General features: G+C 35.9%; 1 protein-coding gene across 4 annotated transcripts in view; it reads right to left on the reverse strand.

Annotated features, from left to right (window-relative positions):
- Window positions 1-22,734, reverse strand: part of LOC149538885 (integrin-linked protein kinase 1-like) — a 293,426-nt gene that overhangs the window by 178,785 nt on the left and 91,907 nt on the right. For all 4 annotated transcript variants that reach the window (XM_089800263.1, XM_089800264.1, XM_089800261.1 and 1 more), the window contains exon 5: window positions 2,919-3,039. In XM_089800263.1, coding sequence (XP_089656389.1) covers window positions 2,919-3,039 — 121 coding nt within the window. The remainder of the gene's footprint in view (window positions 1-2,918; window positions 3,040-22,734) is intronic.

The raw sequence follows: 22,734 nt of genomic DNA on the forward strand, positions 1-22,734 counted from the left end.
ATTGAATTCACTTGGTAACCACTGAAATGCCTGAAAGGAACTGTAGTGCTCAATGGCTACTGAATTACATGGCAAACACTGTAGACTATTCAATGAGTTTGATAGCCATACAGAATCTAAATAAGTGTTGTCACTAATAACAAACTTGACTAAATGTCAACAATTTTGAATTAGAATACAAAAATTAGATCAAACTATATAGTTAATATAGTCACTTAAGTGAAAAATTAAAAAGCAACTCAATTTAAAAATATAACATAAAGTGCACTATAATCAAGGGCACATCACATATTGATGTGCTAAATATAAAAGAAGAAATGTGAACGGATGTCACTAAGGAAACCTAAACCACCACATCAAAGACAATGGAGACAATAGGGCAGATACATACAAGAATTCCAAACTAACCTCCTACTTTTGCAAATTACCAAAAACTCTTAAGCGAATTCAGGTAAATTACTTTCGACACATTATAAAATGTTTGTGTATAACACTAGGACAATTGTCTACACATGCGCATTAATGTTGAATGCTCAAAACAAAGTGTTGAATACCAACTCAAGAGTTAAAGAGACAATTACTCAAGATTTAACAAGTCTCATAAACCTAGCCACAAAGGTTAAAAAGCCATGTTATCAGGATGAATTATTTCTAAATAAATATGTTCCATATCTAACTAAACAAGGGATTTTAGACAAGGAAAACAAGATGCAAGAATATCGATACAGTAGCATCAAAAGCAGCAACAAGCTCGAGCATTATTTCAACACATTGATTTTAGGGATTCAATTTATAAATTACCATGCATGAAGGATGTACTTAAAATGCAATTAATAGATATGAGTACATGCAACATGGTTTTAGACACTCATTGTAATGTCTCCTTTTAAGAATTGCCCCAAATCTTGCTCAAGCACCTTGAAAATATCAAGTCAGTTGACTTTCTCTGTTTGGATGTTGATCACTACTCTTGCATGAGTGTTATTGCTCAATGGTTCAATCTTCTTTTATTAATGCCTTGAGATACAGCTGAATGATGATTGATGAGTCCCCTTCAATTCTTGTTATGAATCCTCCTTTATACTTTATTGATGTAAGGATCACCACCCTTCATTAGGATTGAGTCGCCACTTTTCATTGTTGCTTTTGACAATGATATACTATTCCCTTAAATCTATATCACCTTTTAATCCGTCAAATGAAACCTTCTCCATTTATATCCTCCAATCCAAGTAGCGAATGCGCTCCTTAGAAGGCTAGATGCGGAAGCGTATGTAGGCGGATGCCAATGCAAATGCTCTCTGGATGCATCTAGGAAGTGCATCCAAGCGTTGTGGATACCTTGCGGATGCCTTCCAACGAACCCACATGACATCCACAACCCTTAGATGGGCTTCCTGGACCATATTCAAGCCAATAAGAAAAAAATGGTTCAAGTTGAAAATATGTGATGGATTCATTGTTGCCTTTGACAATGATATACTATTCCCTCAAATTTATCTCCCTTTTTAATCCCTCAAATAAAACCTTCTCCCCTTTATATCCTCCAATCTAATAGCTGATGCGCTCCAAGAAAAGTTGGATACAAAAGAGGTGGAGACAAAGGCAAAAACGGAGGCTCTTTGGATACATCTAGGAAGTGCATCTAAGGGTTTTGGATGCCCTATGGATGCCTTCCAACACATTGACAGGGCATCCACAACCATTGGATAGCCTTCCTAATGCATTCAAAGGCATCCTTGCACCTCTAGAGAGCATTTGCAGGCCAACAACAAAATAGTTTAGGTCGAAAATGTGATGGATTCTTGACTAGAAGAGAAACTTGAAATGCCAACAAAGATATAAAGTGACATCAAAGGTAACCTGATGATAATCTATGATGAAAGAATGTGCCACTCAATCGTGAACATAGATGTATATGATTTTCTGATTTGCATTGGAATCGTGAACATAGATGTATATGATATGGCTTATTAGTTATTTCAATTTGAATATTTGTGAACCATAAATTGGTATTTAATATTTATTTTAATCGACAATTTAGTATCATACCATCAAATGATTAATTTTGTAGATTTCTTACATTTCTTTGCATGTGTGTGAGTAGGTACATCTGTGTGTGTGTGTGTGTGTGTGTGTGTGTGTGTGTGTGTGTGTGTGTGTGAATGTATGTATGTATGTGTGTGTGCATATATTAAAATAAACCCATTCAAAACCCCAAAAATATTCGTGCGTCCGCACCTAAATTGGCAACTTATCCCCCAATGTGAGGGAGAGTCACACCTTTTCATAATGGTCACAAACTTCCATAGTTGCCACCTTCAAAAGGGTCAGAACCATTCATCATTGTTTCCCCTTTGAAAAACTCGCTTTCTTAACTTCTTCCTATTTCATTCTTCTTCCCTTGATGCTTCCTTAGTTCTTTCACTCCACAATTTCTTCCTTTATATCTCTCCCTCCAAATCAAATTCTCTTCTCTCCCTTTTATATCTCATGTTTGAGGGAGTCTCAACTTTTCATATCATAATTTGACCATTCATTAAACCTAATTAAATTTTGATTATTTTAAATTTTAGTTTCGTATATTTATGTTTCAATTTATTATTATTACTTATAAATATATCCTAATTCAACAAGGGGGCATTATGTCCAGCAATATTCTCACAAGCCATGAGTTATGTAGGTCATTTGTAACATCCATGTACCAAAATCAGCATGATTTTTTTTGCAACACTGCATGCAAAAAGTAATTATACAGACCATTTTGATGAAAGTACCCGAATGAAGAAAATGTATCAACTAAAGAGTCTGTTTATAACAGTTCTATTGGCAACTAAGAAAGATTTCATATTTGAAAAATAATTGCAATCTAATCATTTAAAGCACAGTAGAAATCAAAATGTTCTGATTCTGCTTACATTTGGTAGATACTCTGCAACAATCATCATTGGAACATTTTGAGTAACAGCACCAATAAATTGAACCACATTAGGATGTCGAATTTTTTGCAGCAGTGTCAACTCGTTGCGGAATGATTTCCTGCTTCCACGGAATAAGTGAACAGTTAGATATCACCCATCCAATATCTTTTAGTCACTTTTGGGTGCATCAGTCTTATTTTGTATGCAATATCTGGTACCATATGTATACTGTGTCTAATAGTTCTTAGAAGTATCCATGCATAAAGGTAAAACTTAAAAGCTTAGTTCTTGTAAAGAAATTTATGCTACCTATTATTTTAATATCCCAGTAGCATTGCCTTCTGCAATAGTGCAGGAAAACCATAGGGAAAACAAGCAATAATTCTTGATTTATTAGTGAGGTCCTCATAAGTTATGCCACCTAGACAGAACTATGATTTCTGCTCCTTACTAGAGTTACTGACTATGTTCAGGTATGGCTAACTTATCCAACAATCAATGTCATTTAGATAAGTGTGGAAAAGTGGAGTATTAGAACAAGTAAGGTTGTCAGGGCTATGCTGTACATCTCAACATGGTGAAAATTAATTGTGAAATGCATGAAAAAACACAGAGCATTATAGAGAAGCAATTATAAGATCACAATATTCAAGCAAATAGGCCTGAATCACTATCTGATTCATAAAAGTCTGGTGAAAACTATTCAGGATCAATATGTTGATTTTAATATTTGACCAACAACAGGAGACTCGTAGTTTTGTCAAGAAAGTGAAACTGCCATTGTTAGATAGTAGGTGGTTATATAACTGCTGCTGCAGAAAAAAACTGTCATCCGATGATTACAACTTGTTTCATAACTGGCAGAAAGGAGAGAATTTAAAACAAATGGCCAACCTTTTCACATGTAAATCTGTTTTGATGATCATTCTAATACACAAAAGGCATGCTATAAATATATATGGAGAGCGTAATTGCATCATTAGAGGCAAGAGTAAGTGCTGTCCACATTAAATTGAAGAATTCAGTTGTTCATGGTAAGTTTGGGACTTCAAAAGTGAGGATAGGAGCAATTTGAGTTGTATCCACTTGTTATATTCATTATTCAGAACTAAAAACATCAAGGCAGTCAAGCAATTACTGCTACCAAGCTGTCATTTCTCCTCAGTAAGTTTCCATGATAACTCTTGAGCATCCAAAGTGAATTCTTTCATTTACATAATTGTTTTTCTCTGTTTTGAGCAACATATACTTATCTAAAGTTCATTTGATTTTAAGAAAACTAAATAGTAATATTTAATGTTCTACTGAATTCTACAGTTGAATTGATATCACTTAAAAGGGGCTCAAAACATCAACAAATGAAGATAAACAGAAAGATGGTGATATCAAACATAATCTCCAAGTATAGGGAAGAACAGGCTACTTAATATATTTAATTGAATATAGGAGCAAATTGAGTTGTATCCACTTGTTATATTCATTATTCAGCATTAATAACATCAAGGTAGTCAAGCAATTGCTGCTACCAAGCTGTTTTTTCTCCTTGGTAACTTTCCATGATAACTCTTGAGCATCCAAAGTGAATTCTTGAGCTATTGTCTTCAATCACCATCATTGTTATCCATGTAAGATTAATGGATTTATTAATAACATTCATCTCCATTCCATCCACAATGTTCATTTGCTATGTTTGACCACAGAGATTTAAGGAGACAGAATCAGATTTATCACACATGACAGATAATAAGAATTTGTAGTTTAGAAAATCACTAATCTAGAAAAGAAGTATTATGTGCTTGATCAATGATCCAATTAATGGTTGATTTGAATCCTGGTAGGGAGCTGCAGATATAATAAAGGGGGTCGTATCTCTATTTCTCTGCAAATCGTATAAAGCTTTTCTAAAATTATCCTTCGCTGTACTGTGTGTTCTGCATTTTTTTTCTGATTTATTTGTCCAAGATTAGTCTTCTATTCTCCCTGTTTGATTCCAATGAATCCATTCTTTATGAGCTGACAGTAGTCTTTCTATGATTCATTCTTGAACTCAACTCTTATCGTGGCTCATATAAAAAACCAGTCTCTTTCTTTATTCCTGATTTTTTGTCTATCTAATGGCTCTAAGACAATCTGTCTATTCTTCCGGTCAAATCAATCCCACGCGTTGATGGTATTTATGCTAGAGAAAAAAGTTAATTTAATTTCACTTATTAAATTACCTTTTCTCCTTTCTTAAGATTTCTCCTTTATGCTTTTTTGCATTCACATTTAATAATTAATTAGTAATTATTAAATGGTTTTTTCCTCTTAGGACTTCCCTTTTAGGTTTTTGATCTCCTTCATAAGGATTCATCGGTTGTAATTTCATTTATTCTGTTTTGCACAAGTAAATTCAATCTTCTTGTTTATCGAGCAAACCCTTCTCTCTCTCTGTCTTTCTTTCTTCCTTGTAACAAGTTATTTGCATGCAAGATATCTAGGGATCTATGAATTTGTTCATCATCAAATTCTACATGGTATCAGAGCCTTGCCTGCAACTGCCTGTTCTTGTCTAAAGAAAAAGAAGAACGAGGGTTTGACAAAAAAATCTGACATTTTTTAGAGTTCTTTTGTATTAACTCTGAGGGTTCACCATTTTCCGGTGCACTTTGAGCCCAAAAAGACATCACCATTGAGCTCAGAGCGCCCAAAAACCTCTATTTTCATATTAAATTTGTCCATTTGGACAGAGTTGGAATTTGAGGCTCAAAATTTTGCTCCTAAATTGGACACCTTTCCAAAGGCAACTATTTATTTTTTATTAAAAAAAAAACAAGCTTTTTTTTTAAAAAGAGTTTTTCTAATAAAGCGTTGGAATACTTATTAAAATAATAATAAAATTGCCCTTGCAAAAGGTTTTAAAAACTAGAAATGCAAAAAGCAAATCAAAAAACAAATCAAAAAGCACTTTAAAAGCACTGATATCAGTGGTACAGTCACTGACATCAGCGTACAGTCACTGACATATGTGCAGGTGCTGACATCAGCACTTTTCATGCCAAAATTTGATGGTCATTCACCCATCATTGTTTGATTTGTTTTTTCCTAAAGACCTATTGTTGGTTTTTTTGAGATATCTTGAGCATACGAGAGTCTTTTTTCGATCCGAAAGAAGCATCGGAAAGATGATTCAAAGACGGAGACAATGGTATAGGTATTTTTTAGATTTTCTTTTGCTAGTTTTCTACCTGTTTTTATGCTTAAAGTTCATTGATGTCTGTCATCTTCTGGGGGGCGTAACTTGTTCATTATAGCTCCATTTTTCGATCCGAAAAAAGCATCGGAAAACTCTTTTTGAGCCCTATTCAGATTCTCTGATATTTTTCATCAGTATTCCTCAAAGGTACATGTGATTCTAAACTGAAGTTTTTTTCTCTCTTATTGTTTACGCATTCCTTCTAGTAGCTGGAGTTCGGTTTTTTGTATTGTGGGGGGTGTTTTGTATTATTGATTCTATTATCTACATTAGTAAACCAGAACTTTTTCAAAAACAATCCAACACCTTCTAAAACAATGGCCGAGACCTCTTTTTGTCTAGAACTTCTAACCCCTCGTAACTATTACATATGGAAGACCTTGATGACACGGCTTCTCTGGTCAAAAGGGTTGTGGTCTTGTTTAGATGCAATGCAACCAGTTTTATTGAGGCCTTTTGAGGTCATGCAACACAGGAACAAGATGGATGAGGCAATAGGATTGATTTCTTTATAGGTATCCGACAATCTATAGTTTCATCTTGATGGGTGCAATACCCCTCTAGCTATGTGGACCAAGCTTGAAGGCTTGTTTGGTACAGTGAATGAGTTCAGGTCATTTCAGATTGAGGCAAAGCTTACCTCTCTTGTACCAGATTCTTTTCTTTCTATCGAGGACTTCTTGATGAAGTTCAATCAACAGAGATCTTTATTACAAGGTTGTGGGAAGACCAAGACAGACACTAAGTGCATTTACCTCATTCTTTCTAAGCTTCATGGAAACTTTCAGATTTTTGCTTCTACCTTCTATTCCACCAAAGATGCTTTAGGTAACAGATTTACCATGCCATCCTTTGAGGGTTTTTGTGATCGTTTGACTCAAGAGCAGGCTAAGCTCTCTTAATCGGATTCTCTCACAAGTTCATAGACTTATGCTTTGGTAGCTCGGTCATCTTCAAGGACGAAGGAGAAGACACAAAAATCTCATTCTACAAAGTCTCAGAATGATTCTAGCACTCACAATTCATCAGGGCCACCTCCTCCTAAGGGGGCTAAACCTAAGCCAGAAAGGCCGAAGTGTGCTTATTGTAATAAGCCTAATCATGATGAGTCACATTGCTATGACAAGAAGTTAGATGGCTATGCCAAACAGGTTTCAGATTTGACAGCTCTCCTTCAAAAGAGCAACATTGATATTCCTTCTACTTCTCACAGATCTTCTTCATCATCATCATTTCAGTCAAATGGTAAAGATATAGGAAAGGGTCGTGCACTATGTACAACTGCCACTCCGCCCTCTTCTACATGGTTACTGGATTCAGGAGCTTCACACCATATGGCATCTTCTCAGGATTTGTTGTCTTCTTTTGAGGCTTCTCCGACTCCACACATTTTGATGGGGAACAACACTATTATGACTGTATGTGGGAAAGGTTCTATTGGCATTGATGATGGTACATTTCATGATGTACTTTGTGTTCCATCTTTCGCCTTGAACCTTCTCTCTATTTATCAGATTACACAATGGGACAGTTTGCACAGGATTCAGTGCACATCAGAGATAGTGAAATAGAAAATATTATTGCTATAGGGAATCTTGATCATGCTTCCCGCCTATATTCCTTCTCACATTTTGGTCCACCATCTCCACTGTCAAAGACTCACTCTCCTTTTTCACGAGAGTCTACTAAGGTGAAGTCAAGTCGCTTGAACTTGTGTGTTGTTCCTGAGACCAGTGTTGTGACTTTTACACCTCCACCTCCTGTTCATATTCCATCTCTTGCACAAGATTACTCTTCAACATTGCCTACAATTGCAGCTCCATTCATCAAGCCACCTACTATAGTTGTTGAGGATATATCAGAGAACACATCTCCTCTCAGATAACAAATTCAACACACCTATTATCCCACCTCAATTGGAGATTTCATTTCAGGATTATCATGCTTTCTCCTTTGAGCATCAGCTAGGAATTCCATTTGCACCTTACATACATAGGTTTTATCATCCTTGTCCATCGCCTTTGGTTCCTTCAAATTGGAGCCACCTATGTTCATCGACACAGGAATTTTGCCATTCTGGTGGGGCTATGGAGTCTCAAGCTTCTATCATGGGGGATTTCAATGTACTTATGGTCTTAAAAGATTCTCTTGAGATGTTTCATTTGTGCATCATTTTCTATCTCTTTTTGGAGTAGAGTTTTTCCCACTGGGTTTTCTCTATTTCTCTATTTCATAGAGATTTGGTTGTGATTGGATACCTCATCAGGGCTTCTTGCTAGGACCCAAGTTTGCTTTCAACATTCTAGTTTCCTCAGATTGTTTGTAGCTGCATTGTTGCTCATCTTAAGGAGGGGTGTTAGAGAAAAAAGTTAATTTCATTTCATTTATTAAAATACCTTTTCTCCCTTCTTAAGATTTCTCCTTTATGCTTTTTTGCACTCACACTTAATAATTAATTAGTAATTATTAAATGGTTTTTTTCTCTTAGGACTTCCCTTTTAGGTTTTTGATCTCCTTCATAAGGATTGATTGGTTGTAATTTCATTTATTCTGTTTTGCACAAGTAAATTCAATCTTCTTGTTTATCAAGAAAACCCTTCTCTCTCTATCCTCACATTGTTTGTAGCTGCATTGTTGCTCATCTTAAGGGGGGGTGTTAGAGAAAAATGTTAATTTCATTTCATTTATTAAAATACCTTTTCTCCCTTCTTAAAATTTCTCCTTTATGCTTTTTTGCATTCACATTTAATAATTAATTAGTAATTATTAAATGGTTTTTTTCTCTTAGGACTTCCCTTTTAGGTTTTTGATCTCCTTCATAAGGATTGATTGGTTGTAATTTCATTTATTCTGTTTTGCACAAGTAAATTCAATCTTCTTGTTTATCGAGCAAACCCTTCTCTCTCTCTATCTTTCTTTCTTCCTTGTAACAGGTTATTTGCATGCAGGATATGCAGGGATCTGTGAATCTGTTCATCATTAAATTCTACAATTTATGTTCTGTTCTGTAGATTTCGTCTAATGGCACTTCTCATAGATGGTATTTCTTTTGTCGTGTCTTCTCCACTGTTATCATTCAACTTCCTGTAATCAAAGGCGTATATCCCTTTTCTTTATTATTTGTTGTCTTGCATTTTGTCACCATAAAATGTAGGTAACAGTACAAAACTTAGTTTCGTTTTTTCTCTAGGTTGATTCATTATTTAATTGGCGAACATTGATCAACCAATTAACCAAAATTGATATAATGATTCTTTTTACTGAAGGCTTTCGTCAAGTCCTAATAGTTTTACTGTTTGTTGAGCCTATGCTTGATTTTTGAAACCTTCAACAACCTTTTTCACATTTTTAAGTGTGGTTATTTGCTTTTGGTCTTCTAGTTTTGCTCAAATCACTACTTTCAGATTTTTCCTTTAATTCAGTCCATCTTAGGGCTTAATCAGAGTTGGCAGTAAAAAGATATGACCAAATAAGTACCCAAAAAGTGGACTCTCCAGACACAACTACATGATTTAAAAAATCATGTTATATTTTAATGTTTGCATTCACTTTTTGAAAAATTTAACACAAATTCACTTTATGTTATGTTTTTAAGTTACTTTATCACTTAAATTTATCACTTAAGTGACTATAGTGCACTTTATGTTATATTTTCATGTTGAGTTGCTTTTAAATTTTTCACTTAAGTGACTTTATTAACTATATAGTTTGATTTATATTTGAGTTTCTTTATGTTTTATTTAAAACATCTAAGTTAAATATTACTTTTTAAAATGATATTTGCCCATATTAATTAAACTCTATAGTGTAAATATTATTTTTGACCCAATTAAGTGATATTTCTTCAAAAATCAATTAGACATGTGCTTACTTGACCATTTAAGTTGTGCATATACATATTTTTCAATCTATTTACATATAATAGCCTCCAAAGACCACGATTTTGCACTATAGGCTTGTTTGGACAAGTTTTGAAAACATGTAATGCTCTTCCAAGAGTGTGATTTTCACTTAAAGGCCAAAATACAAGTTTTTAAAACACATAATGCCCTTCCTATAATGTGATTCGGATCTAGACATCAAATGCATGCTTTTTAAAATATGCAAATGCACTCCAAGAGTGTGATCTGCAGAAGAGACCAAGTTTGATGCATTTTTAAGCATGCAATCTCCTTCCTAGCATGCAATTTGCATTTCCTTCACATGCATTTGCAAGTTAAGAACCTGATTTTGGCTTCCAAGGGCAAAATGTCCATGCATTTGCTCCACAAAAACATGTTTTTGTTAGGAAATTTCCAGATCTACCCATTCCAAGGCTTGGAATTCCTCTAACTAGGGTCGTTTTGACATTTGAATGCATTTCCATACATTTGGCATCCAAATCCATGCAAGAAATGATGTGTTTTATGACTCTTGAAGGCACATTTTGATGAAAAATGCCCAGATTTGGGGCTTTTTGACCACATTTTTGCTAAAAAGGAAATTGTTTTGCTGTTTTGATACTTGTGTTTGCTTCCAATGAACACGTTTTTGCCTCTCAATAGCAAAAACAACTTGTGACATAGCAGCAAGAGACTAATTTTTTTATAAAACAGCTTCAAACTTGGTTTTTTGCAAGAAATGGTTTGTGTATGAGAGATCATTGACAAAATTGTTTGGCTATTTTGATCCTTGTGTTTGCTTCCAATGAACACGTTTTTGCCACTCAATAGCAAAAACAACTTGTGACATAGCAGCAAGAGACTAAATTTTTGATAAAACGGCTTCAAACTTGGTTTTTTGCAAGAAATGGTTTGTGTATGAGAGATCTTTGACCACATTTTTGGCATATCCATGCCAAAACGACCATGCAATGCCCATGAATATCCATTACTTGTAAAGTTGTAGGAGTCAATATAGTTGTTTGTAGATTTGAATTTGGAGGACTTTTCTTCAAACCTATCAATCCTCCTCTTTTGGCTCTTTGAATGACAAGTTGAAATTTTCAATCTCTTGCTATTTCATTGCATCTTTTTATTCATCCATGTACATTTATCTCAAGATGTGTCATGAACAATGCAATTTCTCTTCAAATAAGGGGAGAACTTCCATTTTTGAGTGTTTAGAATATCCCTAAATTCTAAATTTGAATTTGCATAATAGAGCAACTTTGTCCTTGTTATGTTTGAGTCAAAGACCAAAGGTACGTTTTTGTTTTGTGTTTACTTTGTTGGTTTTTTGCTTTTTGTTTTGTTTTCGAAGAAGTTGCAAGTTCTTTCTCAAGAACACAAGATCATTTCACTTCATTCCATTTTTCACCTTTTCATGCAAGGGCATCATTTTCCATCATTATATGCCATAGCACTTTGCATCTCATCCTTTTACATGTAATCACATCCCACATCCGCACTTCCATGTAATCTCATTCTTCATTCTCATGCACTTCTATCCTCCAAACCTAATTGCATGTTCGCATAAAATAGTGATCACAAGTAAATCCCTTTACATGTAATTGCATCCAAAGAACCCAATTTTGGCTAAAGATCACTCTCTAGAAGTCAAAATTCTCATTTGCACGCATTCCCATGCGCCTATCCTTCATTTCTCAAAGCATTTACATAGGGTCTCATCCTTAACTCACATGCGTTCCATCTTTCTGAATCTCGTTTCAGCCCTTTGCATAGGCTTACCATTTACATTCAAGGCCATTGCATAATACTTTGAATACATGCTCCAAGATCCATTATCGCTAGTCAAGAATCAACATCTTTATCGAATCAATATCCTCTAATGATGTGTTTACATTTTGGAATTTTCATGTTGCAGCACAAGAAATGCCCTCATCCACAAAATCCAAAGGAAAGATGAACTACCAATACGACAAAGAGTTAGCCCATGTGATTGCATCTCAGGTTTCATCACCTCTAGATAATGTTTCTAATACAGAGATCGGGCATGTTGACATGGCTGATTTCATACAAAGGGTCAAAGCTCCTTCAACTCACACAATGAGACGCATCAAGAAAAGTAATATTCATTTGGTGTCTACTTTCCATATGCCTGCCTTGGAACCAAAATTCCTCTTAGTGTGTGCATGACATTTAGTCCAAAGACCAAGACAATTAAAGATGCAGATGGAAAGGTCATCATTAGCCTTGATCCAACAGTTATTGAACAGATCTTGAAAATTCCTCAAAATACAAATTGTGTTGATTTGTCGAAGGAGACGTCTTTGGAGTTATGGAATGAGAAGAACACAAATTATCAGAAGTATATAATGCATATTGGTTATAGGTCAAAAGAAACAATTTTTCAAGATGGCCAAGTACCATTCACAGATCTAACTTCAATCTAGAATGCAAGGACTTGATTACTCTCCTTAGCAGGATATGCAGTCTTAAAGATTACAGCAACTTCGAGCAATGGATGTACCAATTCATTTTCCTGAATTTTGATAATGAAGAACCTATTTTCTAGGGAGAGCTTATCAGTACCGCACATTGTGAACAACTAATAAATGTCGGAACCTAAGCACCATTTTACATGAGCACCTACTTGGTCTACATTGCTACATCCATGGGATCTTTCTCATTGCTTTCAAGCTGATGGAGCCAAAATTTCTGAGTCTCCATTCTAATTTGAAGAGTGCAGCATACGAGCAGCATTAAGTTTTTGTGACTTCAACTTCTGTCATTTCCAATTTTGTCTACCTAACTAATGCCTTTTTTCAATCATGTTTTCTCTTTTAATTACCTAATTAGGTTGCCAATATTATGAGTTTATATATTTCCTCCCTGTTCTTAACCGTGTATGGCTTTTCTCCATTCAAATATAGTCACTGAAAGGCATCAGATTAATGTTATAGGATTATATTATCATGTGAGAAACGAGAATTTTATCACGACTGAGGCCATATTGATATCAGACATCATTGCGTTTATAATTAAGACTAGATTAAAGTGGTTCAAGAAACAAAGATTAACAATCAAAATATCAAGAATGGAGCACTTTTCAATAACAATAATATGCATTCTGGTTTAGCACTTGTTCTTGATGAATTCTGCAAGGAAATTTCTTAGAGGCATAATAGACTTCTAGATTGCAGAAGGTGAAAGCAAGAAAAGTTTTGTATTTTTGAATATCATTGGCTTTGAAGGAATATTAATCTGGGTCCGATGATGACTTCACAATGCTCAACGTTTAATGAATTAGAGAACGCTTGGAGGAAATAGTTGGGGAATTCTTATGGAGAAAATATAACACCAACCTAAGATCCATAGTGCCTAAAGATAAGCGAAGAAAATCATTAACTCCCTGAATGTTTGCGCATGCGTGAATGATGGGTGTCGCCGGCATACTATGTGGTATCTTTCTAAGCGGGAAGTTTTCTATCTACTGTAAAGTCTCTTACAGAATGAGACATACAAAGGATGTGTCATCATAAGCAATAAGGAAGGAATAAGGAAACCAGGCGTCCAAACGGAAAAGGAAAGACATTTGTGATGCCAAAGAACGAACAAGAGATGGAATAGGCTTAATCCAATGAGCCTCGACTTAGTAACAGAAGTACCATTTACAGAGATAACATATAGAGCCCAACCTGGGGACATTCATCAAGCAGTTGTACAGAGGTCTTGTTCGTGGCAAAACTCGTAGAGGATTCTTGGAAATGTGATGGAGTTGATAGTATTCAATGAATGATATTCGAACATGTGCACATAAATTTGTGAGAGAAGATTATCTCGAACAGAAGCCTAAACTACTAACACTGCTTCTACTACCTTGTGCGTTCACGGGAATAGATATTCCTATAATGTTGAGTGTGTCAGGAGTCTGCAAATCCGGTGATAATGCTTTAGAATGTCTTTATCATGTTAGATGGCATGTGGCAGTCTGTATGCATTCTGTTGAATCAAGTTTTGTCTCTCTATGACAGCGGCTTCTGTAGGATCCTTTGGTAGGTTTTTCTCACAAAATTATTACTCATACTCTTTCTTATAGTGCTTGTGTGTTTGATGCAGAGAATGAACAGATCGATTGGCCACCTACAACGATGAATGCAAAGGGATGAATGAAGTCTAAGGATGTGAGTGGACGAGTCTTCATTGTGCTTCCTGAAAATTGAATTGTGCACATCAAAATGGGCCACAATGATCCTATACCATGAGAAGATTGCTAGTTGTATTATTTCAAGCTTCCTCATCATTGAAATCAGAGCATACAAGTACTGAGCGTTTGTATTAGCGGCTATGATGGAAAGAGCAGTCTCTTGGAGCCCGGTTGGAATGGATGTACCCGGTTGGAATGTATGTGCGTAGGTGTAGAAATGTCTGCTTTCTCCTATGAATCATGTTCAAGTCGGGCAAAAGAGGAATTAGATGTATACAATGTGTGTCAAAGCCATGGACGCCAGGGATATAGGCACTCGTCAATGGAAAAGGAAAAGCAACAATAATAAAACTCTCGGTTGTGTTTGGAGTTAATTAAATATATTAATTCTTTAAAATGGTTAGTTATTAATTTTGAAGAGATGCAACATTTGGAAGGTAACCAATACTGTTTGGTCCTCTATAAATATGTGTGATAGAAAATCAAATGGTCACCATTCATATTGCTCGGAAAAAAGAATTCTGCATATTTTGAAGCATACATATTATTAAATTTCTTCATAGGGAGAGACTGAAGTTTGAACTAGGCAGGTGGAAATTGAGATTATTAGGCGTAAATTTTGATATTGTCTGAGGTCAAGTTGTGTTGAATAGAGCATCAGCATGTAGGTGTCTTCAATACAAATTCTTCCATTATATAATCAGTAAGAGCTTTATTTGTTCTAGAGTTCAAATTTATATAATTCGTCCTTTGTAGTTATTTTATTCTTTATTTATTTACCATTCATTATTATGATAGGAGGATCGAATTGTTTGTTGCTATTTAGATCTAATAAATACAGATATTGTAAAATATTATTGTTTTCTTTATTTGTATCAATTTTGTCTACATAAGGGTTAAAATGTTAGACTAGTCTAAATATGTGTAAAAGCGAAACAATTTTGAGGCATCGTAATAACTGAATCGTTTATAAGCATAATATATCCAATATCATAAAGTTGTATGTGAGAACATACATTTTTGACTCTATTGCCCATCTAAACTTCAGCACTGATCATATTAATTTACTCATAACTCTCAATCCATATGCTGCCAATAATCTAGTCCTTTCCCTTTAAGAGTTTGATACTTATTTGTTTTAGTAATTCATTTTAAATTTTCTTTTCAGCAATTCATAACTCTACTAAAGTAATTAAAATTCGAAGATTATTCATCATTCGTAATCCAAAAGTTTTTCCTTAGAATCTTGCCATTTGAGAAGATTGTCTTTGCATTATATCTATTCACCATAAAACATCTTCAATCCAAGTTTTTCTATCCAGGATCAGGTGCACAGGCCTTGGTTTAGCAAAGCCAAAAGTGCGGAGGATTTAAATCAATTTGATTGATCCTATCAAGTTGGCGAAAATTGATTAGATATCCCAGCATCGAGCAAGCAAGGCTCATAGGTTTCTAATCAATGATTTTGATAACCAACAGATTGGCGAATCTGTTGGGGACAAAGTCACAAGTAAGCTTTGCATACTTACTCCATTGTCATGTCCCCTCTTTTAGCTCTATCTAGCAAGACATGGGAGTTAGCCTATCAGGGAGTCTCATACGCTGGCAATGGTGTTTAGAGATTCAGTCAGGGTATACATTGTTCGGATCTGGAGTTTCAGACAGTAGGAGGGCAGTTGAGAGCAGTTCCTTAATTGTAGGAGTTTCCTACATTTTAGGAGGTGGAGATGGGTTATAGTCTTGAGTCTCTACGAGATCATTCTATGGTTTCTATTTTGGGAGATTCGATGACGTTCCTATTTTTTAGGAGTATCCCTAATTTTGAGGGATGAGACTGTCAGTTATTTCAGATTATCCGGCATCAGTTACAGGAGGTGATGAGTTCAGTTTCACCTTGTAGAGGTGTTTTTCCTATCAGTTCGCTATTTGGGAAATATTTTAATATATTTAAATATTCTCCTAAGTTAGCATTTTAATAGTTTAAATAAGGCTAAGTTATAGTCATTTTGGAGTAATAGGGGGTTTTTTGGCCTCATTTGGGTGAATATCCCTTGATGTAATAGCTCGTTGGAAAGGTCTTGAACTTTTCTAAATATTTCTCTTTTAACTTAAAGCAATTCGGTGAACAAATTTCTTTCTATTGGGAAAAAGGTCATTTTCTGGATACTTGACCACTTTAAAACTGAGAAATATATTATTTTATAACCCAACGCCACAAGGAGACACTTTTAGGGTTTGAGCTAAATTTGGTGGGTTATAAGGAGGTAAAAGACAAAGTTTGAAGGCATTATTGACATATTACATCTTGGATTTGTGTTTTGGGCTCTGATTGAGCTTTCAGCATTTAGGACGCCAAACCCACTTGCTTTGCCTATTTGGGATATAGCCCCCAAAATAGTGGTCTAGATTCTTGCAATCAGAAGCATCTTGGAGATTGTGCATTGTTTCTTCTGGGGAACGCAGTACTAAGTCAAAGTTTTAGCTAGGGTTTGGGTATTTTACCCACATGTGGGCACTTTGCAGCTGTAGGGCCGCACCTGGCAGCCATCTACTTTTCCATGTATAGCATTTGAGAGCTAGATTTTGGCCATAGCTTCCTTCTAGGATCATATTTCACCTTCACGCCTTCAGGTTGGCTTTATTCTTGATTGTAATCATCTGGATATTATTGTAAATCTTCATCTGGTTACATATTAGGCATATATTCAAAAAAATTTGCTTGAAGCAACTTTGCTTTAAATGTATTTGGAATACATTCTCAGAGTTGGTTCATGTTATTGTACTTCTGTTATTACTTATTGAAAAATCATCAAACCCTTCTGCAACTTCTATCTAGCTCTGCAGGAAAATTTTAATAAACAAGGAAAACAAATTTTAAAATATAAAATTATGGCAGATCAACGGAAGAGATCCATCAGGGATCTTTCAGTGGTATCAGAGCTTGATCTTGCCAACTTGTGGATTTGATTACAAATCTATGAATCCAAGAGCTGAGATACACAGATTTTATACATGCAAGAGAGCTCATCTTGAACAAGGGTTTGGAATAGACCAGGAACCTATTATGGCAGAAGAACAAGTGGGCGGCACAGGGAATCAGGATGATGAAGAGAGAGAGATGTTGTGGACCCTATTCACTACTTAGCCCAAGATCAATCAGGCTTTAGACAAATTATAGGATACCTTGGAGCGTTTGTTGGGTGGACACAGAGGCAGGCGAAGTAGATCAGTTTCAGTGTCTGGTACTCAGTGTAGCCATCAGTTCCATTCTTCAGTTGAGAGCTCCCTTCATTCCTCTAGGTGGCATCGCCATCATACACCTACTACGAATAGACCATTGCTTCCTCAATTCATACTAGGTGAACAGCCAGCGCAGGTGGAACTACCAGAGGTGGGATTCCAAGAGTCAATTTTGACAGCCACAACTGAGTGGAGAGCTCTACCCCCTGAGGTTAGGGACGTCTTCCCTCTTCCCCAGTATTGTGCACAGCGTAGAGATACAACTAGGTTCAGGGAAGATCATGGTTATAGACCACCACAGCAGCAGCAGAACTATGACCTCGATAGAGTTACTGGGAAGATCACATTGGCTAAATATAATGGCTCAAGAGATACGAGTGCACGAGCTTGGGTTCACAAATTGGATATATATCTTTCATTACGGCCCATGCCTGAGCGTAAGGCTATTCAATTTGTTGTGTTGCATCTAGAGGGGATTGCCTATGATTAGTGGCACCATGGATTGGTTACCTAGGATTACGCCTTAGTACATTCCTATACTGAGTTCACTAAGCGACTCATTACATGGTTTGACCGTAAGGTTACAGAACTTTACTATAGAGAATTGGATCATCTAAGACAAATTGGTCATGCAGAAACTTATATTAATGAGTTCCAGCGCATTGCAGTTATGGTACGTGATATGCCCCAGAAGCATAGTGTGATGCTATCCATTGAGGGATTGTAGAACAGGCTTAAGGGATTGGTTCGTGCTTTCCAGCCAGCCACTCTTAAGGATGCTATTGATGTGACATTGAGATTGGACACCACTCCTACCTCTTATCAGACTGATAGGAAACCATTGGAGAATATACAGGCACCACAGAGGCCTCCTTTACAGGCTAAGGACATGTCACCTCCACCTACCAAAGTAGACTTGGATTCTAGAAATGAACTAAGTAAGAATTTATGTTTTTCTTGTAAGAAGCCATGGGTACCAGGCCATAGGTGCCTTGGGCAGGGAAAGGCACATCTTATTGAGGTCATGTCAAATGTAGATGATGAGGAGGTTCGGGATATAGATGAAAAGGATAATGGTGTCCAAATTGAGCTCGAAGATGTTGAGGTAGCAGTCGCAACACATGAGATATGGCTGCGTTGTCAAGTGCACCGATGATTCACTTCTTCTACATCTCGGGTATGATCCATGGGCATACTGTGTATTGTTTGGTGGACAATGGGTCTACACATAATTTTATAAATACAAGAATGGTAGACCGATGTGGTTTGCAAGCACAAAATTTTTTAGGAATCGATGTGACTGGCCAATGGCCTTACTCTGCAATGCGTCAAGGGTATCCCACAGTTGAGCATAGGCATGAAGGGATACACCTTGATAGATGACTTTTACATGTGTGATCTAGGGGGCACGGATGTAGTTTTGGGTGTACAATGGTTGCAATACTTGGGGAGATACAACCAAGATTTCAGGAAGAGACAACTAGAATTTATGGTTGGGAGAAGGAAGATCGTGCTCAAGGCATGCCCACTTCCGTCTCAAGGTGGATCAGCTAGGAGTATGATTACTGATCAGGACTCAAATAGTAACAGTGATTTGATCATAACCCCATGTCCCTCAGTATCTCAACACACAGGAGCGGGTGCCTTAGATTTGCCACAAAGATTGTATGAGGTTTGGGACAGGTTGGGTAACAGGACTGTTTTGGGACCGGCTATTGGTCTGAATTTTAACAAGAGGACAAGATGGCCATTTGTTTGGATTTTTGGGTGCGAGGGTATTCAGGGGTGGATACTCTACTGTGACGATGTGATCTACTTCACTTCTACACCTTACAATGGGGAGTATGTTTGTCCTGACGAGTCACATCAGGTTTGGGGTCAATCAGTGTTCTGTATTTGGATTGCTTGGGATAGTGGAGTATTAGTGTTGTATTGCTTGTGGGCAAGCATCTCCAAGAGGGGAGGAACGTTATGTCCCCTCTTTTAGCTCTATCTAGCAGGACGTGGGAGTTAGCCTATCAGGAAGTCCCGTAGGCTGGCAGTGATGTTTAGAGACTCAGTCAAGGTATACAGTGTTCGGATCTAGAGTTTCAAACACTAGGAGGACAGGTGAGAGCAATTCCTTAATTATAGGGGTTTCCTACATTTTAAGAGGTGGAGATGGGTTATAGTCTTGAGTCTCTACGAGATCATTCTATGGATTTAGTTTCAGGAGATTCGGAGACGTTCCTATTTTTTAGGAGTATCCCTAATTTTGAGGGATGAGACTGTTAGTTATTTCAGATTATCTGGCATTAGTCACAGGAGGTGACGAGTTCAGTTTCACCTTGTAGAGGTGTTTTGGCTATCAGTTCACTATTTGGGACATATTTTAATATATTTAAATATTCTCCTAAGTTAGCATCTTAATAATTTAAATAAGGCTAAGTTATAGTCATTTTGGAGTAATAAGGGATTTTTTGGCCTCCTCTGGGTGAATATCCCTTGGTTATAGCTCGTTGGAAAGGTCTTAAACTTTTCTTAATATTTCTCTTTTGACTCAGAGCAATACGGTGAACGGATTTCTTTCTATTGGGAAAAAGGTCATTTTCTAGATACTTGACCACTTTAAAAATGAGAAATATATTATTTTATAACCCAACGCCACACGGAGACACTTTTAGGGTTCAAGCTAAGTTTGGTGGGTTATAAGGAGGTAAAAGACAAAGTTCGAAGGCATTATTAACATATTACATCTTGGATTTGTGTTTTGGGCTCTAATTGAGCTTTCAGCATTTAGGATGCCAAACCCACTTGCTTTGCCTGTTTGGGACGTAGCCCCCAAAACAATGGTCTGGATTCTTGCAGTCAAAAGCATCTCAAAAATTGTACATTGTTTCTTTTGGGGAACGCAGTACTGAGTCAGAGTTTTAGCTGGGGTTTGGGTATTTTAGCCACGTGTGGGCACTTTTCAGCTGTACGGCCATGCCTGGCAGCCATCTACTATTCCACGTATAGCATTTGACAGCTAAATTTTGGTTTTAGCTTCCTTCTGGGCTCATATTTCACCTTCACACCTTCAAGTTGGCTTTATTCTTGGTTGTAATCATCTACATATTATTATAAATCTTCATCTGGTTACATATTAGGCATATATTCAAAAAAATCTGCTTGAAGGGACTTTGCTTTAAATGTATTTGGAATACATTCTCAGAACTGGTTTATGTTATTGTACTTCTGTTATCACTTATTGAAAAATCATCAAAAATATAAAACAATCAAACCCTTCTGCAACTTCTGTCTAGCTCTGCAAGAAAATTTTAATAAATAGGGAAAACAAATTTAAAAATATAAAATTATAGCAAATCAGCGATCTTTCATCCATCAAACCAATGTAGAGATTCATTTAAGCACGATTTTGTGGTAAGTTTTCAAATTGTCTTATATAAGCATTTGACCAAATCATGAATATATTATTAAGTTTACTTTCAGTATTATCATTTGTTGTTTTATGAATTTCAGATTCTGTAAATTAGTTTTCTTATCTGCATTTAAGCATAAATTTCTTCCTACGGTTAAAATTTTTTATTGTGTTTGAAGCTATAATTCTCGCTTATTCTGAAGTTTTCTTCATTTTACATAGAACCTTGAAAGCAACTAAGTGTAAAGTTCTATTGTTATTTTCAGAAAATCATTCTCAAGTTATTGGCATTCACTCTGCTGGATAAACACCTAGACATTTTTTTTTTCTCTTTAAAAGAAAGTGGCGACTCTATTGTGTTTTATTGAAGAGCATTTGTTTGGTATTGAGGTGTATGTGGGGAAAAATGTTTGTGAATCCCAAACCTAAAAGACTTGAGCAGCTAACTTTCAAGAAAAAACCAAGAAAGAAAAAAGTTAAAAAGTCAAAAATCAAAAGTGCTTTACACAAGACAGAAATTTTCATGAAAGGACCAACAAACAAACTGAGATGTGTGAATCAATTCATACTAGTCCTGAAAACGATGAAGAAAACTATAATCCATTTTTTCACATTCCTAGGGTAGACAAAGAGCCAAATTGCGAGATAACTCGTGTTGAGGATGACGAAGAGCAAGAACAGATAATGCAATGAGATATGATTATAAAGAAAATGGCTGAAACAACAAATGGTAACAGTGCAATATTAGCCAAAACATTAGAAATGCAGCCAAATGATATCCTTGCAAAAATAGGGATATCAAAAGATCTTATTGCTTCCCCACTTAGAAAAGCTTGTAATGAAGAGAAGTCAGATAGGTGGAGAGAAGAAAGGTCTAATCAAATGCAAAATGAAGTAAATACATCATCAAAGTACAATCCACCTCATACAAAGAATCTGGAATCACAATTCGCCACTAGCCATGTTAATCCGATATATGAGAACAAAAGGGATAGGAATCAAAATAACAATTTTAACAGGCATTTCAACAATAACCAACGGGCTTGGAATACTGGGCAACATACTAGAGGAGTTCCGCAAAATAGTGGAAACATGAGACAACCCTATGGTATGAATCAAAATAATAATAATCAAAACACACAAGGTTATATGGTTCAAAATCAAGGCATTAGGAATCAGGCAGCCTATGACAATCGAGAGATATAAACAGCTTGATTTCAGTGGGATTGGAGGATATCCAAATCAAATATCAAAGGATTTAAGGAATGCTATTCCGAAGTTTTCAGGAAGTGGAACAGAATATGTTGAGTGACATGTGATTAATCTGAAAAATATAATTGAAGATTTTGAGGAGGATCAGGAAGATGTATTCATGAAACTTTTTGTACAATCATTAACTAAGGATGCTGCAAAATGGTACAGAAGTTTTCCAAATGGATCCATTTCTAGATGGTGCAATTTTGCTAATCAGTTTATTGAGCAATTTGGTGATCATAATGACACATCTTTTGCATCACATGAATTAACAAATATTAAGAAGAATACAAATGAATCAGTATCAAGATTTAATAAAAGATTTAACAAAGTTCTCAACAGGATCCCGAGGGAGACTAGACCAGTGGATTCATTTTTGATTGATTTCTACTTAAGTGCATTTGGTAGTAAAACTCATTATGAGATAAGATCTCAAAGACCCTCTTTGCTGCGACAAGCTTTCAAAGTTGCTATGAGAATTGAAAATGATAAGAAGGCGGCAGGCAGAATCAATAAAAGGGATGACCCAAAATTATATAACCCCAAAAACCCTAAGAAGGATGAATTAAAAGAGATAATGGATATGCTAAAAGAAA

This window comes from Cupressus sempervirens, chromosome 9 (genome assembly GCF_028749045.1).
Source record: "Cupressus sempervirens isolate cs-2001-9-10 chromosome 9, ASM2874904v1, whole genome shotgun sequence".
Taxonomy (NCBI): Eukaryota; Viridiplantae; Streptophyta; class Pinopsida; order Cupressales; family Cupressaceae; genus Cupressus; species Cupressus sempervirens.